The sequence below is a fragment of the Meleagris gallopavo genome, chromosome 4, assembly GCF_905368555.1.
Source record: "Meleagris gallopavo chromosome 4, MGAL_WU_HG_1.1, whole genome shotgun sequence".
In the NCBI taxonomy this organism is placed as follows: Eukaryota; Metazoa; Chordata; class Aves; order Galliformes; family Phasianidae; genus Meleagris; species Meleagris gallopavo.
Window position 1 is genome coordinate 29639499 of NC_139407.1, and position 22522 is coordinate 29662020.

At 46.5% G+C, this 22522-nt stretch overlaps 1 protein-coding gene across 10 annotated transcripts in view; it reads right to left on the reverse strand.

Moving 5' to 3' along the window:
* SHROOM3 (shroom family member 3) overlaps window positions 1–22522 on the reverse strand; it is a 134223-nt gene that overhangs the window by 15036 nt on the left and 96665 nt on the right. For 8 of the 10 annotated variants that reach the window (XM_085222660.1, XM_085222659.1, XM_085222658.1 and 5 more), the window contains 3 exons: window positions 13508–13636; window positions 5778–5909; window positions 700–3907 (listed from right to left, as the gene is read on the reverse strand). In XM_085222660.1, coding sequence (XP_085078786.1) covers window positions 700–3907; window positions 5778–5909; window positions 13508–13636 — 3469 coding nt within the window. Of the gene's footprint in view, window positions 1–699; window positions 3908–5777; window positions 5910–13507; window positions 13637–14148; window positions 14385–22522 lie in introns of those variants that run through there. The other 2 variants (XM_031553044.2, XM_085222665.1) reach the window with 2 other exon arrangements.

Genomic DNA, 22522 nt, shown 5'->3' on the forward strand with positions numbered 1-22522 from the left:
AGCCTGGGCAGTTGTTCTTTAAGAAGTAAGCCTATTTCCACTATTTACTGTCAGTGGAGTCAGTCAAATTCCCTGCTCATGACACATCAGTGCTATGTTCCCTACCACCAAGCAGGGGACTTGGAGAGAATGGACTGGGTCTCCACTAAATTTTCTCCATAATGCTTCCCTCCAGGGCTGGAGGCAAAACTTAGCGGTTACTTGGCAGTGCCTGTTCTGAGCATTTCCCAGCACTGTCAGACACAGCACGAGCAGGGGCAATTTCAAGTAGCCTTTAAGATCCTCTGCTTTGCACTAGGGAAGTGGGCTAAGGAAAAATAACAGCAGCAGCATGGAGTACACCCCACCACAAACATCCCAATGCTTTCCCATTGATGCTGGCAGATAAGCACATGACACCTCAGATGGTCTGCCAGGGACAGGAAACACACAAGCATGTTATCAGCAGATGCACTGAAATCCCTGCATCCGTGAAATCCCTGAAGGAGCCTCAGCAGTAAGAAAGCAGAACAGAAGCAATAATCCAGCAAAAAGCAATTAAAACAGCATCCTAATGTAAAAGGAATAAATGGTCTGTACCTCAGCATGCATTTAACCTTTCACTACCAATGGAGTTATTGCCAAGACTGAGCATCAGTCAATTGCCTGACATACCCCATTTCCCTGCTTTCTTGAACATACAATCCAATTTCCACATACCTGGTGTTTTTTATCTGCTGTGGGCGACGATCTGGAACGTGTGTGCACAGGGACACATGCATTCCTTTGCTGATTGTCATATCTATCAAGTAAGTCTTCCACAGACACTGATTTCCCAGATTTCCTGGGTGCTTCAAAGCTCCGCTCCTTCTTCCCATAGCAAGGCTGGCCATGTGGGCGCAGAGGGTCTGTCTGCGTGCCTTTGTTGAGCTCCATTTTGGCTCTGTAATCCCGACACCTGTCTGTTTTCGATCTGCTCATGATCGAGCTGTCCCGGTGTCCTTTCTTCTGCTCATCCCCACTCCCATCAAAGCAGCCCGTTAGCCCGGGAGGAAGGGTGGAAGACACCCGCCCTGTCCTGGCTATCCGCTCAATGGACTCTCTCCGGCGGAAGAGGTTCTGATCCTGGAGAGAATTCATGCTGGAGGCAGAGGAAAGGCTCTGGCTGTCCTGGCCGCCTGCTTGCAGGTAGGAGCTGTGGGATCGCTCCCTGAGCAGCCCAATGTCCTGTGAGGATGGTCGTTTGCCCGTTTTGCGTTCAATGTAGTCAGCGAGGGCATTCTGCTGGAGTTGCTTGAGTTCTGGCTTAGAGAGGCTGACAGTGGAAGAAGCTTTGCCATCCCTTTCAAAGATCTTACGCCTATCAGCCACTGTGTTCTCTGGGAAGACAAAATGGAGGCCTTTCTTCTGGAAGGAGAAAGGTGATGGCTCCCCATCAGAGATGCCCACCTCATTCATCTTTTCTGGCTCTGAGTAAGACCGCTTCTTCTGTTCTGCTGTCAGCCGCTTCCGGCCCCCGATGCGCAAGACATGCTGTGTCCTGGAGTGGTCCAGGGCAGAGAGGCTGCCTTCCGTTGGCGTGACGCTGTGTCTCTCCTTTGGGGTGTGGGGAGATGCCGCCATACTCCTCATGCCCACATGAGCCGAGGCAGGCCTCTGGATCGCCCTCTTGGGCATATTCACAAATGGGGGGCTGATGCGCCGGAAGGAGGTGGCCCTCAGCACTCGGGACTGTGCGTCTTTAATGCTGTTCCTGTAGGCCCTGTTGAATGGTGTGTCCAGCTGTGATCCGTGGGCATCCTGGATGTTGTCCTTCCAGAGGACTTCTTTCTCAGGCTCCCCTCCCAGCTGGAATGTGCTTTTGCTCCTTGGCAGCTGGGCCACCCTTATTTGCACTTCACTTTCAGGACATGTGTCATAGTACTCATTGCATCTTGCCTGCTTTGCTGAAGCTGCCATCTGCAGCTCCACGCAGCGCCAATCAGCCTCTTCCAACTTCCCATTCCTGACAGAGGGGCTGGAGACCCTGCTCATCTCACTGGGCATCTGGGTGCCAAGTTTGCTCCGCATGTCCTCCGGGCTGTTTGGAGAGCTCTTGGTGCTGGAGGGCTGGCTCACTCTGCTGAGCCCATAGTGCTGGCCAAAGCTGGGAACACCAGCACTCTGGGGCCGGTGAGTGCTTTGCTCCCGCTGCTCAAACTTGCTGACCTTCTCTAGCACAGAACAGCGGGACTTGCTGGGATCTGGTTTGCCATGAAGAACACCTTGGGTGCTGCTAGAGCTGAGTCGGCTCCTCCCAAGATCAGAGGACTTTGGGTGCTGCAAAGGGATCTCCTCATATTTTGGCTCTACAGCACGGAATGGGACCATGCTCTTGCCCTCGTCCTGCCTCACAAAGGCCTGCGGGTCAGCATCGCTCCGTTGTCCTCTGTGATCCCTCTCCTCTTTACTGCTGTTGTTCAAGTAGGACAGCTTGGCACTGGAATAATTTTCACATGGCTCAGAGCTACTTTGCCTCCTAGAGCTCTCAGGGATGTTCTGCAAAGAAGAGAAGCTATACTGCCTGGATTTGTTGTGACTCCACTGGAGGTGAGTGGTAGCATCTCTCTCACTTATCTGTATGTTGCCATTTTTGTCAGCCTGGGATTCAGCCTCCCGGTTCTCTCTGGACTGGTAGGGGTTTTTTCTCTCACCGGCATCTCTTGGCTGGATCTGCGGGGCTTGAAAGCTGTGTTTAGAGGCCTGTGCAGGACTCACAGCATCTCGGTTGCTGTGTGCTACCTTGTAAGAGGGTAACAACTCCTCCTTCCTTGACATGCTTAAGTAGACTTCTGTGTTATGAGGTTTTTGCTGGACAAGCTGTGCTGTGGCATCATGCTTTCTCTCAGCATCTGGGGGCTCATAAAAAACAGCTGATCTGTTTGTAGTACTTTGGTTTCCATTCTCATCAAAGCCCAGGGTGCTGCTGACTTCACCTTTGTCATATGAGACTGGAAAAGATGGAGAGTAGCCACTTTCTTTGGCCAGAGCTGGAAAAAGAGTCCCATTATTGCTTGCAGAAGACTGGGGCACCTGGGCATAGTGTGGCTCTGGAGAAGGTACTGGGTAGACTCCGGTAGGCAGCAGGGGCTGCCCTGGCTGGGAATAGCTCTGCTTGGGCTTCACTGTGGGACTGCTCTCCGGGCTCTTCTCCACCACTGTGTGCAGCTGCCCTTCCCCAAAGTGGGTCTTCAGCAGAGGTCCCTGGGAGAGGGGGCTGACAAGAGGAGACCAGGACCCTTTCAGCTGGGTTCGGCTAGGCTTGTTCAGATCAAGGCCAGAACATGAGCTGGGTCTTTCGTGATGCCTGATGGCTGCGTAGCTGTCACTGCGAGTGGGAGGCAAGGGAGGTCCCTTGTTGGGCTTGCTTTCGCTATCTGAGCAGCCCTGGCCTGGCTGCACCCAGGAGGGAGCTGTGTTGTTCCGGCTGAAGTTGTGGAGCCTGCCATGGCCACGGCCATCCAGCGAGACCCGGGCCTCACTGCTTGGAAGCAAAGCAGAGGACTTCACCTCGTACTCCTCAGAAATCCTTCGCTGGGAATCATAGACTGTCTTGACATACCTGATGTCAGCTTGCTTCATGCCCTCTGGTAGGCTGCCGCGGGAGTGCATGCTGTCTGTAGAGCAGGAGTGCTCCTTGCTGAATGGCGAAGCGGCGTACTCAGGAATGCTGGAGTTGGTGGAGAAGGAGCTGTAGGCTGAATCTCTCTTGCTGTGTAGGTGGGAGAGCTGGTCAATGCTGTTGGTGGATTTGGCTGGGGACAGGTGACAAGGATGGTAGCAAGAGGAGGAGTGCTCCAAGCTTTCCATGCTGCCCTGGGAACTGTACTGGTCAGGGCTTCTCCTCAGATAGCCATGCTCATAGCCAGAGAGATCGCTGGTTGAGGAGCTGGGGCAGAGTGAGAGAAGAGTAAGAACCCACTGTTAGCAGAGAAAAGGCACAACAACTTTTAAGTGAGCTCAGAAGAAAGATGTTTAGCTTTGAGACGTGCAGATGAAAACCCATATTTGGGCCTTGCTCCATCCCCTGTTTGCAGTCATCTCAGTTCACTAAAAGAAACTACTTGACATTGCAACACATGGCTCTTATTTACCACCAAGGGGTGGGAGGAGAGAAATGCAGACAGAGAGACAGAGCATCTCTGGAGCCAGGGAGGATCAACTCCACCCATCAAACCTATCCAAAGCACTTGAAAAGCTGAATGAGTGCCGACGCCACCAAGGAGGAGGAGAGGAGCATATGAGGCGTTCTGGGGAGAGTCTCATCTCTTCCTTTTTTCCCATTTCATTCCTTTTTATGGAGATGAAGGCTATGCCCTGGCACGCTTCCCGGAAATTCAGCTGTCCCAAGGATAGTTTGTTTGCTGCGAAAGAAAACTAAGCTGACAAGGCAGAGAAGAGATGCATGTGTCTGTGCATGGAGGCAAATTGGGGGTGCAATGATATTAAGTTTTAGAACAGCCCAGAACGCCTTCCCAGACTCCTCACGTGTAGCTCTACATGTCTGAGTGCACCGTGGCACCTGCTCCAAAATACATGTTGGCAGAGGACTCAAGGCCTCCAAAGATGTGTTCAAATGAAGATATTCGGAGAGCTTCCTACCAGCTGGAAGTGGGCTCCTTGTGCTGGCCATATTTCCTCTACACCTCACATGAGGATATCACAAGTACGTGTAGAGATCCCCCTGGCTAGAATAAAATGTGGCAGCTCTGCAGAGATGCAGATGAACAAGAGACAGGCACTATGCTAGTGAAGAAAAAAAAAATCTCCCTGGCAATGCTCTGTGCAGCCATGGCCAGCTGGCCACTAGATGTTCCCCAAACTCCTCCCCAAGCTCCCAGGAGACACAGCCGTGCTGCCAAAGGCTCTGCAGGAGCAGCAGCTGGGAAGCAAAGCCCCCAGGTGGAAAGTGAACATGCTACAGGATGATCTGTGCTTCAGGCCAGGGAGGAACATACATTTTTTTCTGTAACGATACTCTCACTTTTTTTAATGCCAAGTTTTCCCTTCCCACCCCTCTGCCAAGACTTGGTTATATCTGTAGAATATATGATGTTTAAGTCTCACTGGCTATAAGGAGAATTTCCTGCTCCTGAAAACCTCCTGCTTTGCCAGGGAAAAATGTTCCTTTTCCTTACTGGTTAATTTTATTTTTTTATTTCTTTTCTTCTGCTGGGGAAACAACTGTGCTACCTTTCTCCATGGGGAGAAGCCATGGCAAAAACTGCAGGACTCCAAATCCTGTATCTGGAGCCAGAGATGGCCACATTAACATACTGGCAGAGGGCTCTCTTTTTGTTGAGAAGGAGAATTTTTTAAACAATTAGTTGCATAGATGTTAATCACTTCAGAGAGCACTTAACTGAGAAATACATGGTCATTTTGTCTGGGTAACCAAAGATGAAGCAAAGCCCTCCTGACTCCAAACCTAACCCTGGCTGTTTGTAATCCCACCAGCTGTATGAAGGCAACTTTATTTTGCCACCAAATTTTTATTTCCTTCCTTCATTCCTGTGCTCTAGATTTAGGCCCCGATCTTGTAGTCAGCACAATTAAGGCAGACCCTTGGGCACGAGGCAAAGCCTCCCTGAAGCCAGTGCAACACTGGAAACAGTGACACAGTATTTGGGGTTTAGAAGCATGCTAGTTTGGAATCACAATTTTCATGCCTATGTAAAAACATGAAATCAAAAATAAAAATGCTGGTGGCTCTGTGCCTCTGCCTATGCAGCACACAACCACTGCTGTGCAGTGCTTACCTGGAGTGGTAGGACTGAAGCCAAGGGGTGCCAAGCATACCCTGAGATATTTGCATCATGCTGGGATCGGGCTGGTTCTCCGAAAGTTTGGTTGAATGCCACGAGTGAGGTCGGCCCGGAGTTCCACTCCGCCTAGGTAAAAGCAGAAGGATTTTGCACGTCAATCTCAGACCAGCTCTTTCAGGGATGATGAAAGTGAAGAAACTGACAGAAACATTTGAAACACACTCACTTCTAACTCATCAATGATCAAGAATCCCCAAACATGTCACACACACTCTCCTTTGCCCCAGCCTTTGGGTCCAGGGGCAGTACAGGAGCTGCATATCGTTGAAGACAGCTTGCAGGACAACCTCACCTACACCTACATAGCATGAGCACATGAGGAGGATATGACACATCTTCAAAGCCTCTGTCTCACTGAAATTTTCATGGTGCAGCATGTCCTGAATAAATTAGTAAACAGATTAAAATGTTCTCTGTAGATATTAAACAGACACCAAATGAGGAATCCTAGCACTGAAAAGATACAGAAAAATGACCAAGGTAGAAACTGATTGTAGGGGTCAGACTGTACTGGCAGAAATTAATTTGCAATGGATAATGCTCTGCTCCATAGAAAAATGTTAGCAGAAACTGAGATGCAGAACCACTTCAGCAAGACATTTTCCATGCAGATTTCAGAAAAGCAAATTACTCTCTCATCATCACTTAGAAGAAGAACAAAACAAGCGACATTGTTTTCCTTTCAACATTTGTTGTGACAGGACTAACTTAAGGAGAATGCAGTGGAGGTTTATACGGGGCAAGCTGAACCAAGCACCATTTTACCATTTCATTTGTAGATGTGTTTAAAACAGAGCTCTCTTGTTATGCTCCTTCCCACAGAAACAAGGAAAATGAACACTACAGGACGGAAAGCTGACAAAACTGTTTATTACTAATAACTGTAATATTTGTTTGTTCTTGCTTTCTCCATTGCAGAGATTTAAAGACTCTCTTTGTATTCTGGAACAGTATGAGCCCCCAGCATTAATCTGTTGCTTGGGAAAGCACACTGGATGATCACAAGCAAAGCACATTAGCCCTTGATTTGATCAGTAAAAAGCTGCAAGAAGCTGCACAGCCAATCCTCTGAGCCACAAGTATTTTAAACCCTTTGGGCCAATATCCTTGTAACAATACAACACGTGGAGAGAGAAGCTGTGAATGTAAGTCCGAAGACATGCCGTACCAGCTCAGCATGGGATAACCTTGCATTGTTTCCACACCTACCTGATCCTGGAAACGTGGATTAAGGGTAACCAAATCCTAACCAAGCTTAAGCCAAGAGGGGAAGTGCTGCAGTACACATGATCTCCGTCTCATGTTGCAGACACACAGGTGAACCCTTAGCAGAAAGCAGGATGGAGACATGGAGGGTCCGCATGCACACATACACCAGACAGCAGAGACTCAGGGCTCAGACCAGTCCCCACTGAATCAATCAAGAGACTCCTCATGCAGAGTGCAGAGGATGGAAAGGAAGGCACAGCCTCTTCTGCAGGTGGGAATACTAGGAAGACCCTGCCTGCAGCCTGCTGAAACTTTGTTTCACTGTATATCGTTAAGCTTAAGTTTGTAAGTATTACTGCCCAAAGAGGGAAAAGGACTGCAGTTGGAGTGTAATACAACTACGTCTACAAAACAGCCGTCTCCCATTACAGAGCTGCAGAGAGTTGGGTCTGGTTTATCTGCTGATTTTGCAACAGCTTCTGGTTACAGTCGCACTACTGCAGAGCACAACTGTCAGGAAACAATTAAGAGCAGTGCAAGATTAAACTCTTTAAGGCAAGTGGGACAGAACCGCCTTTGGGAAGTGTCAGATCCTGATTCAACCCAGGCAAACTGGCTGAGTCATAAACCTTGCAAATGCAGCAGCTAATTCCTGAGTTAAGATAAGTTAACAGACCTTTTATTGGTACAAATTCAGTATAGCTCAGTGGTCTACAACAAAATCAGGAGGCTGCAGGATTTCAAAACGTAACAATAATATTAAACCATCCCACCTCCTTACCCTTTATCTTAGTTCCTCAAGGTCTGCAATTGTACCATACTTGCAGAAGCACATGAACAGCTGTATTACTAAGAAGTTCTCCTGTTCAGATAATCCAACAAAGTCCTTCTTGACACCTCCCATGATCAAGTAAGTGGTCAGCCAGTTCAGGCTGTCGGAGCAAAGGTACCCAGAGAAGTCAGCAGACCCCAATGCAACGCTGCAGCTCTAACATGGATTACATATCAGGCACTGCCAAATTCACACTGTAAACTGGAAAACTGAAGGGAAATAAAGTCTTTAATTGTGCCCACCTACTATTATCTGGGTGCTTCTTCTTGCTATACCCATCACAGCATTTTCAGACATCAACAGTCTTCTGGAACACAGTCTGCTCAACGCAGTCTGGGCTGCAAGGCTTACGGTGACGTTTCTGAGGCTATTTACTATGAACTGGCCTGTAGCTCTCCTTTATTAGGAAGAACTGACTGTGTTCTCCCCTGTAATCTCTGTAGAAAATTATTTTAATGCTTTGCATGCAAAATAATAGTGAAATGGCAAACTTTATAAAGATTCCTTGGCACTAACTCCAAATTAATCAACACTTAACGAATGGCCATCAGAAGCTTTCTCCACAGTGCTACAGGAAGATTGGCTTATCTTTTTCCCACAGCTACAAACTGAACCCACACAAAACAATGTACTGTCTAATTTCCACTCTTTACGTATTGTTCCTTATTGATGCCACAGTAGACACAACTTGAGTGTGTTGTTTCAACCATCCACCAGCCTTGTGTCCTCTGAGAGCTTCCACTTTTGTGTAGAAATGCCCGACTTGACTAAAGCAAGCAATTTATCTTCTTCAAATTGCCATTTTCCTGTTTTCTATGCTTGTTCAGAGAATTTCCTATTTCCCTAAGCCTCCAAAAGGAGCAGTGAGGAGCCATGCAGCAATACCAACTGCTGCTGTCGTGCCAGCAAGAACTGCAGGTGGATGACTCTACATGAAGAAATCTCGATCGTAGCAGTTTCTGTATAGTCTCTCAGAGTGACTATGTATTTGGATAAACACAGAGTAAAACAAGGGTCTGATTTTTCACTGCTGTGCCCATGCTTCCAAGATGGTCATACCCAGAAGCACTAGTGTAACAAGGATACCTTCTCCAGATATCCTACCATGCTGCAGTCCCAATGCCCAGCTATTAAGCAGGAGATGAAGGAAAAACTAAACCACCAGAAGCCTATTAGGATTTCAACGGAGCAGGACCACAATCTACTCAAAGCAATGTCGCTCTTAATTAAGGTTCAGTCATGGTTCTAAAAATAAGCATAACAGATGAGGCCAATTAGAAAGAAGTTGGACTATAATGGCATCAGCCTGATGTGTCTCCCTCTGAATTTGTCTTTTGGGGCTCAGAGACCTTCTGGTGAATTCAGGAGCAGAGTAAATCTGAAATGTGCTCTGTCCCTTCCTCATTTTCACTAAAAATAAGGAGGACTCCTTCGAAAGATGTGAAGTCCATGAAATGATATTTCATGTCATAGATCTTGCGCGTAGTATCTCCCCACCTACAGGGAGAGTTGCAACCCACGCCTCTCTTTATGCTCTGATTAAAACTTTCCAGAAGCAAAAGAAAAAAATAGGCACTGAAAGAAAACTCCCTTCAGGACACTCAGGTCAAATGAATGAATACTCTCAAACTAGAAAACAATCTTTTGTTTTGCAATATGTCCCTTCCTGTAGCTCCTAGAAGACAACTCCACAACCAGTGAATCCCTTCACAGCATATCACAGCTTTTAGCAGTTTCAGATTTTAACACACACAAAAAAAACCAACAATATGAGTAACATCTACCAGCTGAGTTCAGCGCTCTACCCGAACTCAGTTTGGTTTCAGTTCTCTCTCAGATCCCTTTCCAGTGTCACAGGCAGATGTCATGTCTGCTTGTTGTTTCAGCCCACATCTAGTGCTATTTGGTTTTTTTTTCCCCTTTGATGAGCATCACTTTGGATGCGTGAATTGCATCAGATCAGGCCTTGAGTATCATGTCTGAGCAGGCAGACAGGTACTGAAGCTCTCTGAAGTCTCTTAGAGAAGGGAATCAGGGAATCAGGGCCTTTTGCGCAAGTCTCTTACCATTACCTTCACCAACATTTTGGGAAGATTGCCCTTACCAGATCATTGTGAAGAAAGGCTCTGGGTGAAAGCAGAGATGACTGTCACACATGTAGAGGTACATATGGATTTTTTCTACTGTGTTTTTCTGCAACTTCATGTGCAGGAAGCAGCTTATTTCTCTTGTCTTCTCTCTCTAGCACCAAAAGCAGGCAAAGGAAAGCCATGTGGAACAATTTCTTGGTGGAAAGGAACAACCAAGCAATGCTCGTCATACAGATTCTGGTGAGGGCTAAGATGCAGATGGCTACGGATACATGACAGCATCATGTGCTGCAGCAGAAATTGCAGGAGACAAAAGATGCTTTTTCTGGAAAACAGTGCTCTTCCTCAGGCTGCAGAAAAAAAGTTCTGAGATCACTCAGAGGTGATGGCAGCTGTGAGCAACAGTCGTTCCTTGGTTGAACTCATGAACAGTCAAACATTGTAATTAATGATTATTGGACTCATACATCACACCTCTGTGTTATCGCATTTCTTTGGTAACCCCTGGGCTGCCTTATCCAAAAAAGGCTCATTTATCCCCATTTCCAGAAAAGGAAACCAAGGCCTCAGGAGGTGAAATTACTTACACAGAATCACCCAACAGCTCTACCGCAGAGTGCACCGCTAGGAACTGCACCATGCGCTACTGCATCATTTTCCCTTCATCCAAGCATATGTCTGACAGGCAATATTTAGATGGAGGACTTTGCCCTACACAATGAAAGGGTCCCACTGACATTCCTGACACTAACCAGACAACAGGCTTGAATAGAAACAGTGGGGCTTTGATTATTAGTGTGAGAGGTGATGTATACAACCTTCATTCTTGTTGATTGTTGTATTTAAGGACTTTGTCCTGTTGAGATCTTCTGACAGCTTTCTTTTCTTACATAAAGCATTACCAAGCAACATGGTAAGTATGACTTAAATTGCAGAATAAGAAGTATTTCAGATCTCTATCTTGAGAAACTGTTTTCCAGCATAGTGTATCTGCGCTGCTCACACAGCTTTGTGGCTTAGACATGTGGAAGTCTCTTGCCTGCTAACTGTGGCACATAAAGGCTAGAACAAGGAGCTGGTCAGTGCTGGGTTAACTACCCTCTGTAATTTCATTCTTGCCATAATTTTACTGTTTCTCTCATTGGAAAAAAAAAAAAAGGAAGAAAGAACAGATCTGGAAAAGAGACAGCTGCCACATGTAGAGTTTTTGCTTTGGCTTTTGTCCTTGAGAAGGACTCTGCTATGTCCTGCCTTCTCCAGACATTCACATCTGCTCTCTGAGCACAGGTAGAGAATCTCAGCAGCCAGACAGTAATGCGATTTAACTTGCCTTTGGCTTTGCAGAACTTACAGAGCTGCGCTGATTTATCCTCCCTGATGAACTGGCCCAATGGGCTTAATTCAAATAATTTTTTCTCATTCTTTCCTAGTCACTAAATTGGTTAAAAAGACAAAAACAAGCATAGCTCAGATTCTTTTGCATCCTGATATCAAACATACAGCAACCTGCAAGAGAAGAAACTTAGGAACAATGGAAGGAATGTGTTTTCCCATTCTCATTCAGAGGAACCCGGTGGCTGGCAGCAGGAACACTGACTATCCAAGTCTACAGGTGATAGTTAACCGTGGCAGGTAACCAGAGGGATTCATACAGTGAGCATCTCAGATGGAACAGGGCCCTCCTCTGAGTTTGAACTACAAATCACACGCAGCTCCAATAACCTCAGCATCAAAATGCTGGCGTAGAAATGATCAGCAGGAGAATTCAGCTACATGCTGATGTGTCCACATAAACCGGTTTGTGTGGATGGAGGGGATTTTTACACAAACAAACAGGCAAAACCACACAAATCATAGAGCCACTAACAAACCTCTCCTCTCCTTCAGAAACTTTTAATCACTTCAGTAATAATAACTGGCACAGCCAAAGTAGAGGTCGGCAACTCTGAAATACCCTCCCACATTCAAATTCTTGTACATTAAAGCAACTTCCTGCTTGTAACCAAAGCTTCAATGCGAGTTAAGCCACTGAGATATGCAGACACAGCCTCCGACACTGCCGGAAAAATGAAGGAAAACATTGGCTCTGCATCCAAAGACAAATTAATCCAAGTGAAATGCTAAACTCTGGAGCTTCTGCAGATATCTGCTATTAAATCAACAGGCAAGCAGGATTTACAGTAAGCATAGCCTGAATAACTCACTGCTATAGAAAGGTGGTGTATGCATTGCAGCTTCTTTCCAAAATTTGCTATAGGTCTAATACCTCAGGAACATCAGAGTCCCAAACCCAAACCACAGATAAGTTTGTCCCTGATAAAAATTTTCTCAAAGAGATATTTCAGCCCCTAAAATCTGTTCCATTTGGGAGGGATATCATTCATGGTGCAAACTCCCAGCTGGAAGAAAACAAAACATGCACACTTAGCCCTTCTTTCCTCCTTTTGCAGCTGCTGAGGCTGCACAGTGTCAGGATCTACAACAGACTGCAGTGCCTAAAAGCTAGGACAACTCCACCAAGGTCAGTAAGTTTGCCCCAGATGTGCATCCTTGCTTCTAATATGACTTCACGAGTCACATTCCCTCCTCAGCTGCTCAGCAATAGGCAGCTGCTCTGTAACAACATCTCCTCCAGCTATGGGAAATCAGTGAAGCTTCTTACTTCAAATAGTCAAGATCTGCTCTGAATTCAATGCTGCCAATAAAAGTTGCTACTTAGACTTCATGGTGTAAATCTCTGAAGATGGAGACACAAAAATCTGAGGTCATCCAGAATACCATCTAACTGACGCAAAAGGCTTTTTCGTTGCCAGAAGAAGCTTCGCCTTAGCAAACAGTAAATTTGGCCCTAACCTGCATGCACAAAGGAAGGAAATAAGGCTCTGCCGCAACTCTGGTGGACCTACAGCAATTCAGGAGACTGACTTCTAAGGACATTTACTTATTCAGAAATGCAGATAGGCTCTCAGCAGGCTTGTCACAAATGCCAAATTCCCTCTAAAACTCTCAGATTTGGAATAAACCTTAGCTTTGGAAAGCCAGGCACCTAAAGCTGGGGAGATGCTGCAAGCTCACTGTCAGTGCTGTGGAGATATTTTGATCCCCCACCTCCAGTAAACTTAACCAGAAGTGACAAAGCTTTTGACAAGAAAGGACACTCTTCCAGGACCCTTTCCCAGTGAATCATCCTCAGGCATATCAGCAGCCAAAGCAGTAACATTTTTATGTCCAGCCCTATGTAAGTATTACTGAAATCAAGAAATGTTGATGCTTTATTCAAGGCAAAAAAGGTCAGTTCCTTTCACTTCCCTGGCAATGTGCTACAGGCAAGGAAACCTCAGGAACAGGTGGGCAGAAGTCAAGAAACTGTCCTGGCCCTCTTCCACTATCTAGTCTTACAGATGCTGGGAATTCATAATATTCTAGTCTAGCATTCCCACTGGCTGGGAAGAAGAAGTCTGCCAACCACTCTCCAAAGACAGCAGCCATCAAACACACCCAGCAGACAAGGATGCAGATGTGTACTCTCTCACCTGGTCTTCAGCCTTAACTTAACTCCTCCTGGCCACGTAGGTTTGCTGGGCTGAAAGTCAGTGGTCACGCGGTCTGGACCGAGCAGACAGGGACACGGGTCGGTGCATCCCTTCGCAGCATGTGTGTCCCTGCCAAAGGAAACCACGGCCATGTAAACAGCAGCACACAAAAAAGTTGTACTCAACATTTAATAATTGTTTTAAGAAAGAAGGCAACACACGGACCCAAGGGGAAAGTTAGAGGCATCAGTCTAGTTTTTCGAAAGTGCAAAGATGATGTCCCAGCAAGCCACTTGTAGCCTTTCTCTTCTCTCTGTCACTGCCCAGTCAGGTTGAAAGTGAGAGGTTTTGCTCTCCTTCCCACCCAGGCAGTGTTCAGCCCTTGGGAATGCCCCCACAGAGCTCAGCACACAGTAGGGAGATCAGCTGCAGCATCCACAGCACGGAACTCAGCCTGCATCTGTACTCTGAGACTACATCCCTGTCTGCAGAGCTCCGCGGCTCCCCTGCAGGACGTAACCACCTGACAAAGGCTTTGAACACAGAAAAGCTGAGAGAAAAGTCCAACAACAAAAAGAAAGAGAAGTCTATTCCCTCCCCCTTTAATGGTATCTGCACAAAGTCAGCAAACAAATATTTACCCCTCTTTGTCACACGCATGCAGAAGCCACACAAACACTGTGCACCCATCACTTCAGCTCCTTTCTTCCTGCAGGCACAGTGTTCCCACTGGCTCCCATGTCTAGCTCCAAGATGTAGGACTGCCTTGAAATTTCCTCCAGCTCACAGCAGTCAAATAAAAGCGAGGCTGGAGAGACCCCTCCCTGGGCCCGCAGCACGAGGTGCATGGGATGGCCTCTCACCGTGCGCTTAGCAGCCTGCAGCCAGAGCGCACAGGCCGGCAGCTGGGGCTTTGGATGGCTGAGATGGCTTGGATGCCATTCCGCTGAGAGGCTGGCCGTCTTTGTGTCCAGCTCGGTTCTCCCCCCTCCCCCTCCATCCCCTCATCCCCCTGCTCCCTCCCTAGCCCCCACGTGCCAGGCAGGAATGTTAAGCCTCACGCTGCGGATGAGATAGCACGGGGAGCACACAGCGGCACTTTCACCCAGATTAGGGAAAGCGACTGGTCTGTAGCGGCCTTTTTGCTCACCCTGCTTCTCTTTGTCCAAATTTAACCACAAATCCTGCCTTAGGTGCCTTTTCCCCTCCATGGGTTAATTCTCATTTGGCTCCGTCCTCTGCCACCTGCACTGCTCTCTGCACAGACCTGGACTTGCTGTATTTATAACACAAATGCAACAAGTTGGAGTTTGGAGAGCAACCCCACACACACTTATCACCCGCATGGACAAAATCATGTCAGGCTCCCATCTGTACAGCAGGTGCGCAGCCTCCCTTACTGCTCCCCTCTGCAGACCCACCAGCTGCTCCCTTGAGACAAAAACAAACTCATTTTTAAAGACTGACTGCAGCACAAAGGACAGGAGAGCTGCAACAGATAACAAAAGATTGTGCATATGTATACAGTAGGTACACATATACAGTAGATAACTCTGAAAGCAATGTCTCCTATCCATTTCCATTGAAACCATAGCAAAGAGCACAATAATACTACTTGACAGAGCTAACGCTCAGTAGAGGTTCAACCTTTACTGCCATATCACTCCTCTGACATTGTGGGCCAGCATAATAAAATAGGAGGTATTACTTTCAGAGGAGCCCTTGTACAGCAGAACAACTTCACTACTGTGTTTAAACAACAAAGCCCTATTTCAAGCATACTATGAAAATGCAGCAGAGATGGCCACAAAGAACGGCACTCATGCAGCAGGGTCACATCAGAGGGGGCAGAATCTCAGCAGAGACACTTGTCTCAGGACAAATCCTGGCCTCATTTCATCTATGGGGAATGATCATTTTTCTGGTTTGCTGATGGAGGTCACAAAGAGGAGATGCAGGTTACCTGAGGACTTTGCACAGCAGGATCACGCTGGGGTGACACAACCTTTGTCTGAAGTAACTATGCTACCTTCTTGATTTGGGGTCACCCTTGCATGAGCTGGCCCTGCAGTCCTACATGCGGAAGTGCTGGTACCTACAACTCTTGTTGTCTTTCAGAGGCACTGTGGGTGCCGAGCCCTTTGGGAAAAGCCTCCTGGATGTCCCAGTGCTGCCTGTAGCCTTTATCACAACACAGGTAACTGTTCATTACTAAGTCATACTCCCCCTGTTCTGCTTCTGAACAGGTCCTCTGGACCTCCTAGAATCATGGAATCATAGAACATCCCAAGTTGGAAGGGACCAATAAGAATCATGGAGTCCAACTCCTGACTCCACACAGGACCACCCAAAAATCAGACCCTATGTTTGAGAGCAGTGTCCAAATGCTTCCTGAACTCTGGCAGCTTGGGACTACAACTCCTGCCTTGGGCAGCTTGTTCCATGCCCATCACCCTCTGGTGCAGAACTTTTCCCTAACCCCCCCTCTCTCCTTCCCATGACACAGCTCTATGCTGTTCCTTCAGGTCCTGTTACTGTCACAGAGAGCAGAGCTCAGCGCTGCCCCTCCACTCCCTTTGAGGAGCTGTAGCTGCCATAAGGTCTCCCCTCAGCTCCTCTGCTCTGGGCTGATCAAACCCACAGATCTTAACTGCTTCTCATATATCTTCCACTCCAGACCCTTCACTATCACTAGGTTACACTGGAGCTGTGCTCCTGCAGATGGATGCTGCTCCTGCCTTCTCTTCACTCCACTAGCACAGAAGTAGCTAGTAACAATATGCCGGACTGGGAAATTGCCCAAAATCTGAAGAAAAAAAAGAATAATCAGCAGCCACATGAACTGATGCAGAGGAGCATATGCCCACGGCTTCACCATCACCATAGCCTAGTGATCTTCCAGCACTTAGAACTTTTTTCATTTTTTTTCAACAGCTTTCTAAACACATGAAGAAAGCAAGAGGCAGCACGGACTCCTGGCTTCACTGTGCGCAGAACTTCCCCTGTGCGCCCCTTCCAAGTGTTCCCCTATGGATCCACTCAGATCTGAACCTCAAGCAGCAGGGGGTGAGCAGCCTGGGTGTTCCCCCTCACAAGGAGAAAACCCTGCCTGGCAGCATGCAGAACTGTGAGATTGACCCCAGAAAGACAAAGAGTCGTTAATTAGTACCTGCATGGGCTCTGGAGCTGTTGGTTGGAGGTAAGGAGGAAATGCAGGCGAGTTTTTCCCAAGCCTCTTAAAAAACTCTAATTACTGAGCTCCATGTGGAACAACAGGCTCACTAAGACACTGAAAACTAATCAGGCAGTCTATAAATAACGCTGTTAATCAAGCCCAGTGGGGAACCTGATAGATGAGGATCCTTCCACCAGACAAACACACATACAGGGATGGAGATCTCCTTGAAACAGTGCCCACAAAGCAGTTTTCCCTCTGCTCTCAGCTTTCTGTTCCGCACTCAACCACACAACCTGGCTGCTTATACCAGACTTTCTGAGGCATTCCTACACTACCAGGAGGGCACTCATCTCTTAAACAGCAACACGCCAACAGCCACTTATCTGCAAAGATGCCCAGAGCCTACCTCGTGTCTTAGCCATTGCAACTTCTCCTTCAAGCAACCCTTCTCCAAAAGCTCGAGTCAGTGGCAGGACGGCACAGTGTGCAGCCCCTACAAGAGCACCCGGCCCACTTGGATGGTCCTTAAGGCTGGGGCTGCATTTTATTTCGGGATGTTGCAAAGTGCCTCACAAGTGCATAGTTGAAAAGCGTCCCCAACAAGGAGTGGCCCACAGTTGTTCTTTACGTTATCATGTTGTAGTGAAACTCATACACAGGAGACAGGAAACCTAGCACAGCCTATTTAAATCTCCTTCATTTCCCACCTGAGGCTGGCAGCTGCCTCTCAAATCTTTCCATTTCTGAGAAGTTCTGGTTTAGTTATGAAATGTTATTTATACTCTTCCAAAGTGCCTTTGGTATTTAATACCACACATGTCAATGGCTAGCTGTACAAAAGCACCCTGCTTAACTTCTCTCTCATCTAAAAATATGGCCTGTCACAATCCTTGAAGAGCTCATTCGATGGTTTAGGGAGATCTCTTGCTTTTGACCGTAACCCTCTGCGACCTCCTCTGGCCTTCTTATCTGCCTCCTGCACTGACCTCCCATTACATGCATAGTTGAAATATTTCATACCATTTATCTTCACCTTCCAAGCTCTTGGCTCTTCTCTCTCACCTTTTTTTGCACTTCCTTATCGCTTCCAAATTGATGCCCAGTCACCAGGTGTGGATGCATGCCTCTGCCCAGCAGATCCCCCAGTGACAGTGTCTGTATCTGCAGACTAGTTTCAACCAGGCTTTGCAGAGGTATCAGCCTCAGAGAACTAAGCATTCTTAAAAAGAGTAATGGGAGTCGTACAAATTGTGTCTCTCACTGAGAAAATACTGCAGTGAGTGCTTAGCTCTCTGGCTATGGTTCACAAAGGCAAGAGGTCATACAAGAAAGTCATAGAAAACCAAGCTTCTGAAGTTCTGCTGCTGGTGGCATGTTTTCCAGTGCACTTCTATCTGCACTAGCATCTTGTATGCTGCTTTTCTGCTTAGCTCCCAGTGGTTCCAAGTGTGAGTCTAGAGCAGGGCTGAGATCATCCATAAAGAGCACCGGGAATAATTTAAAGATCATTTATGCTTTCAAAAATCTTTTCATAATAACTAGTTCTCCAATGGTTCCACCTCTTGGAATAATTGTCATTTATTTTGAACTAATGCCAGGTTTTCTGCCACGGCAATAGAAGATCCAAGTCCTAGAGATTCCAATCTATAAATATTAATAGGTTTAGTAATTTGTAGTGTCCCATTATTCCTAAACCAAGTGTTGCTTCTAGAAGAGAGGACAGAACTTTAATTCTGTTTTATAAATCATCTGAATCTCCCAGAGTTGTTTACAACCAGTATCAGAATTAAAAGCTTTCCATGAAAAGCAGTTCACATGGTGATGATGCTGAAATCGAAGTTAAAGCAATAAACTCCTATTCCAAGTTCCTACCGTGGTTTTTAGTTATTACTTAATAGATTTTCCCTTTGTCTAAAACCAGAATGCAAGAGACAACCATACTCCACTACATAAGCAGCCAACAGCACAGCACAAGCACAGAAATAAAGAGAAGCAGCAACAAAGCAGCACTCAGCACCATCAAACCCACAAAGAGGGAGATGAAGGGGTTAAGACTGCTGGGTCATCCCAATAGCGTTATGTTATGTCACAGGCTGTCCTGAGTTCCCCAGCTCTGCCCAGTGAGGTAAGGGCAGTTTGGTGGCTTCACCTCCGGCTATCCTCATATTGCAGGGTGAGGGTGAGCTCTCAGTGCCTGATGGGCTGGAATTACATCTCCTTGGGAATGAAAACGCCACCTCCACTACAGTACCTCTTCTCTTAGCAAACAAGAAGTCCTTCTGCCTCCTCCTTGTTGATAAAGAGAGGGTTCCCCCATATAGGGAGGGAGACTGTGCTCACCTCAGGCACCAACCTTTCCCTGTCCAGTGGGCATGCTGCTTTGCAGATCTTCCTGCTCTGCTTGAAGCCAGAAGACCGACTTGCTTACGTATTTCTTATTTTGTTATCTCCTGTGGCTGCTCCAGAAATAGCCCATAATCCACATATCCATCACGCTTACAGAATCTCCTTTAGCTGAAGTGGAAGCAGCTCTGTCTGTCAGAGCACAAAGACTCAGGTCCTCCCCGGGCCACCTGTGGCACGCGGCTGGCAGTGGTAACAGGTTTGTGAGTCTGTGCTAAGGGGACTCCCAAGAGCCCAACATAGCCTAGAACCAGCTGGAAATAAACAGACAAGGTGTTTTTTTCCATTAAAAAAAAAAATCTAAAGCTTTTACAAGAAGTTTTCAGGTCCTGTATGAAATCTCAAGCATGCAATGTATGGTGCTCTCCTGAGATAGAGGACTTCGCAAACCCAGCTACAAGTTCAGAGCCTGACGAGGCAGACAAGAAATTCAATACTGTTTCATGGGCACCTCAAAGCGCAACACGTTCTGCCCTTGGAAAACCATGGAAGGTCTCTGCTTCATCTTAATGCAAAGCAAGGCATGTTTGAAATCTCACATGAAATCCCACATTAATCTTGAGAGTGAACAAGGTATTTTTCCCATAGAGTTCAGCAATGGTATCCACATCTCAACCAGAAACAATGATGTCCAACTCTTGCATTAAGATGGGTCTGTAAAGCTCCAATGGAAAAAATTTACAACTTCAAACTGGAGTGCTGCTGGCTGCTGCTTCCAAGATACAAAGTAATACAAACACAAATATTTTTCATACATATCACAAGCACATCTGTGCTGGTATCTGTTAAGATGAGATTAGGAGAGCTGATCTGCATGCCATAAGCCAATCAACAAAAGGAAAAAGAAGAAATTTTCCAGGAACAGTGCACAGTAGAGTCAGCTTGCATAGAAAATTTTAGACAAATACATCTCATTTGAAAACCTACAATTTCAGTTCAATAGCTCCTATGCAGTCCTGCTTAGTACACGGTAAGAAGTCACTTGTAATGAAATCAGGCTCCTACCTTTCCTTCTAGGAGGGCTCATCACTTAATTCCAACTTAAAAAACTGCAAATTAAGGGCAGAGGATGAGCACTAACCTTCAGTTACAGAGTGGAAAAATCTGCAGAATGGAGACTGGATTTTGACTGTGCAATACCATCTAGTTCTATTTGCCCAATGCTTTTCTGGCTTTCTCTTTGAGATTGGATGGGTTTTATTTGACGTGACCTCAATCCCACAATCTGTCCACGTCGTGTTTGCACAGTCCCACACAAACACACATAAATAAGCTGCTTCTGCACTGTACCTGTTTGCAAGCAGAGATCTGAAAGGAGTATTCGCATTCATTTGGGTTCCACACTTAATTTGGTACTGGCCAAGGCATCTTTGAGAAAATGAACTCCCTCTTTGTCTTCAAGAGAGACCTAATCCTCGTTTTGCCCTGGAGGATTACTGGATACTTAGAAAGGCACTCACATGCACATTTTTAGTTTGTGCCAGCTGAATTTGGGTCCACAATATGCAGCATTTTCATTCTGGTCTTTAGGTTTGCTAATAGCATTCCTCTGCACCCAGACCTCGACCCCAGCGACTGCCACCCTTTTAAAGACACCCTAAACCAAGCCTTTCTGAAACACAAGCCTTCTCCTGCTTTGCATGATCAGCTCTCCTTCAGATAGCGGTGTGAATTCAGGCAGGGAGCTGGGCACACTGCCTGTGCTGCGAACAGGCGGTCGCAGTGCACAGTTCCCTGCATGGTCCTGCCAACCTGAGCCCTAGCTGCAAGGAATAACCTCGAAAGCTGAAAAGATGAGTTGTTATACCTACTCAGTTCCTGGCTTTTTATAATAGAAGCTCATGGTTACACTGAATTGTAACTTGCCACCCACAGAGCATGTCAAGATACTGGAGCTCGCCATGCCTAGGTTGTACACACACATGGATAACAAAAGTCACCTCCTCCCTTCCTTTAGCTTGCAGATAGACCAGCACCTTTCAGTGCTCAGATTCACATTTTCAGGTTCTAATTTCCATGCACTTTGTTTCTAACAGCTCTCATTCTCCATCTGAACCTAACAAGTGCTAGGAGAGCATCGTGGCACTCAAAAGTAAACAGGCACGAAACCACCACGTCCATATGACTGTCCTCTGGCACAGCAGTAGCAGAGGGTTGCCAAAGTATGGCCCCAAGCTACTACCTGGCACCAGCACATGCCCTGCGCAGAGATGGGCTTTTGCTACTCCGATCTGCTGTGCACAACGTAGGTTTGTCTCTGGCCATGATTTCACTCCACTTAAGAACGCTCTGCCTTCACACCCCGCTGGAGTATGGAAAAAGTGCTCTCTGTGCAGCTCTGACCCAAATCTTTCTAGAATTGTGGCTTAATACTGTAGTGTTTCAGGATGTAGTTCAATGGAAGAAGAGGACTCTCATCTTCACTGGTATAAACCAGCACTGCCCTGAGCGGCATTTTTCTGACCTTTTCATTCAGTTCTATCCCCAGGACTCTCAGAAGCATCACAAGAGATTTTTGTAGACAGCAAGCCACACTGGTCTTTGAGGAAACTGGGTGATTTGGCTGGGGAAGCAGAGTTTTACCCCTTTTCATGGACTGCTGAGAACCAGGAGGTGATTAGGAACGGCCTTTCAGACCTGTCCATAATAGAGTGGGGTGCAGAAGTGCTCAGAGGTGTCTCAAGTGAGAATGATGTGTTGCAGAGCTCACCTGGGGAAAGGGATCAGTAACACACTCATCCCTTTAAGGATAAGTGCACTCATGTAACACAATAACATTATCTGCACATGCCCTGGGATTTCCCAGTGCTGAATCATGCTGATCACAAGTCATTTAATCTAAATTACAACTTCTAACTTTTCTTACACAATATGAAGGAAAGCACAAGCTGACTGTAAAGGACAACTGTAAAGGAAAAAACTGCAGCTCCTATAAAGAAAAGCAACCACAAGAAGAAAGCAAGAGTTGTACTCACAAACTATAAGAACCCATTTCTATGTTAGGATTATTAAAGTCAACACATTCCATAGGAAAACAACAACAACCAAAAACAAAAAACAAGCACTGCGTGCTGAAGAAGTTCTGTTCATATTGAGAAATTCACTAACCAGAAAAATCTTTTCCAGAATTACTTTTTTTTTTTCCTCAAACTGCTGGTGCCATGACTTGCAGGGTTTCCTAATATGCTGAAGGCAAAGCAAACTAGGTCAGTTCAGACCAGCAATTAAAATGGTCTAAAGCCAAAGATTAAGGAAATGCTTTATACAAACTGCTCCAGTGGCAGATGAGCACTGATGAGCAAGAGAGGGCATTAATCTTCCATCCGCACAGCTGGATCTCTCTCTTCCTGGCTTGCATACGTACTGGACTTCAAAGAATCTGGCATAACTTTTACCCCGGCAGCTCTCCTTTGAAAATACGGATGAATTACCAA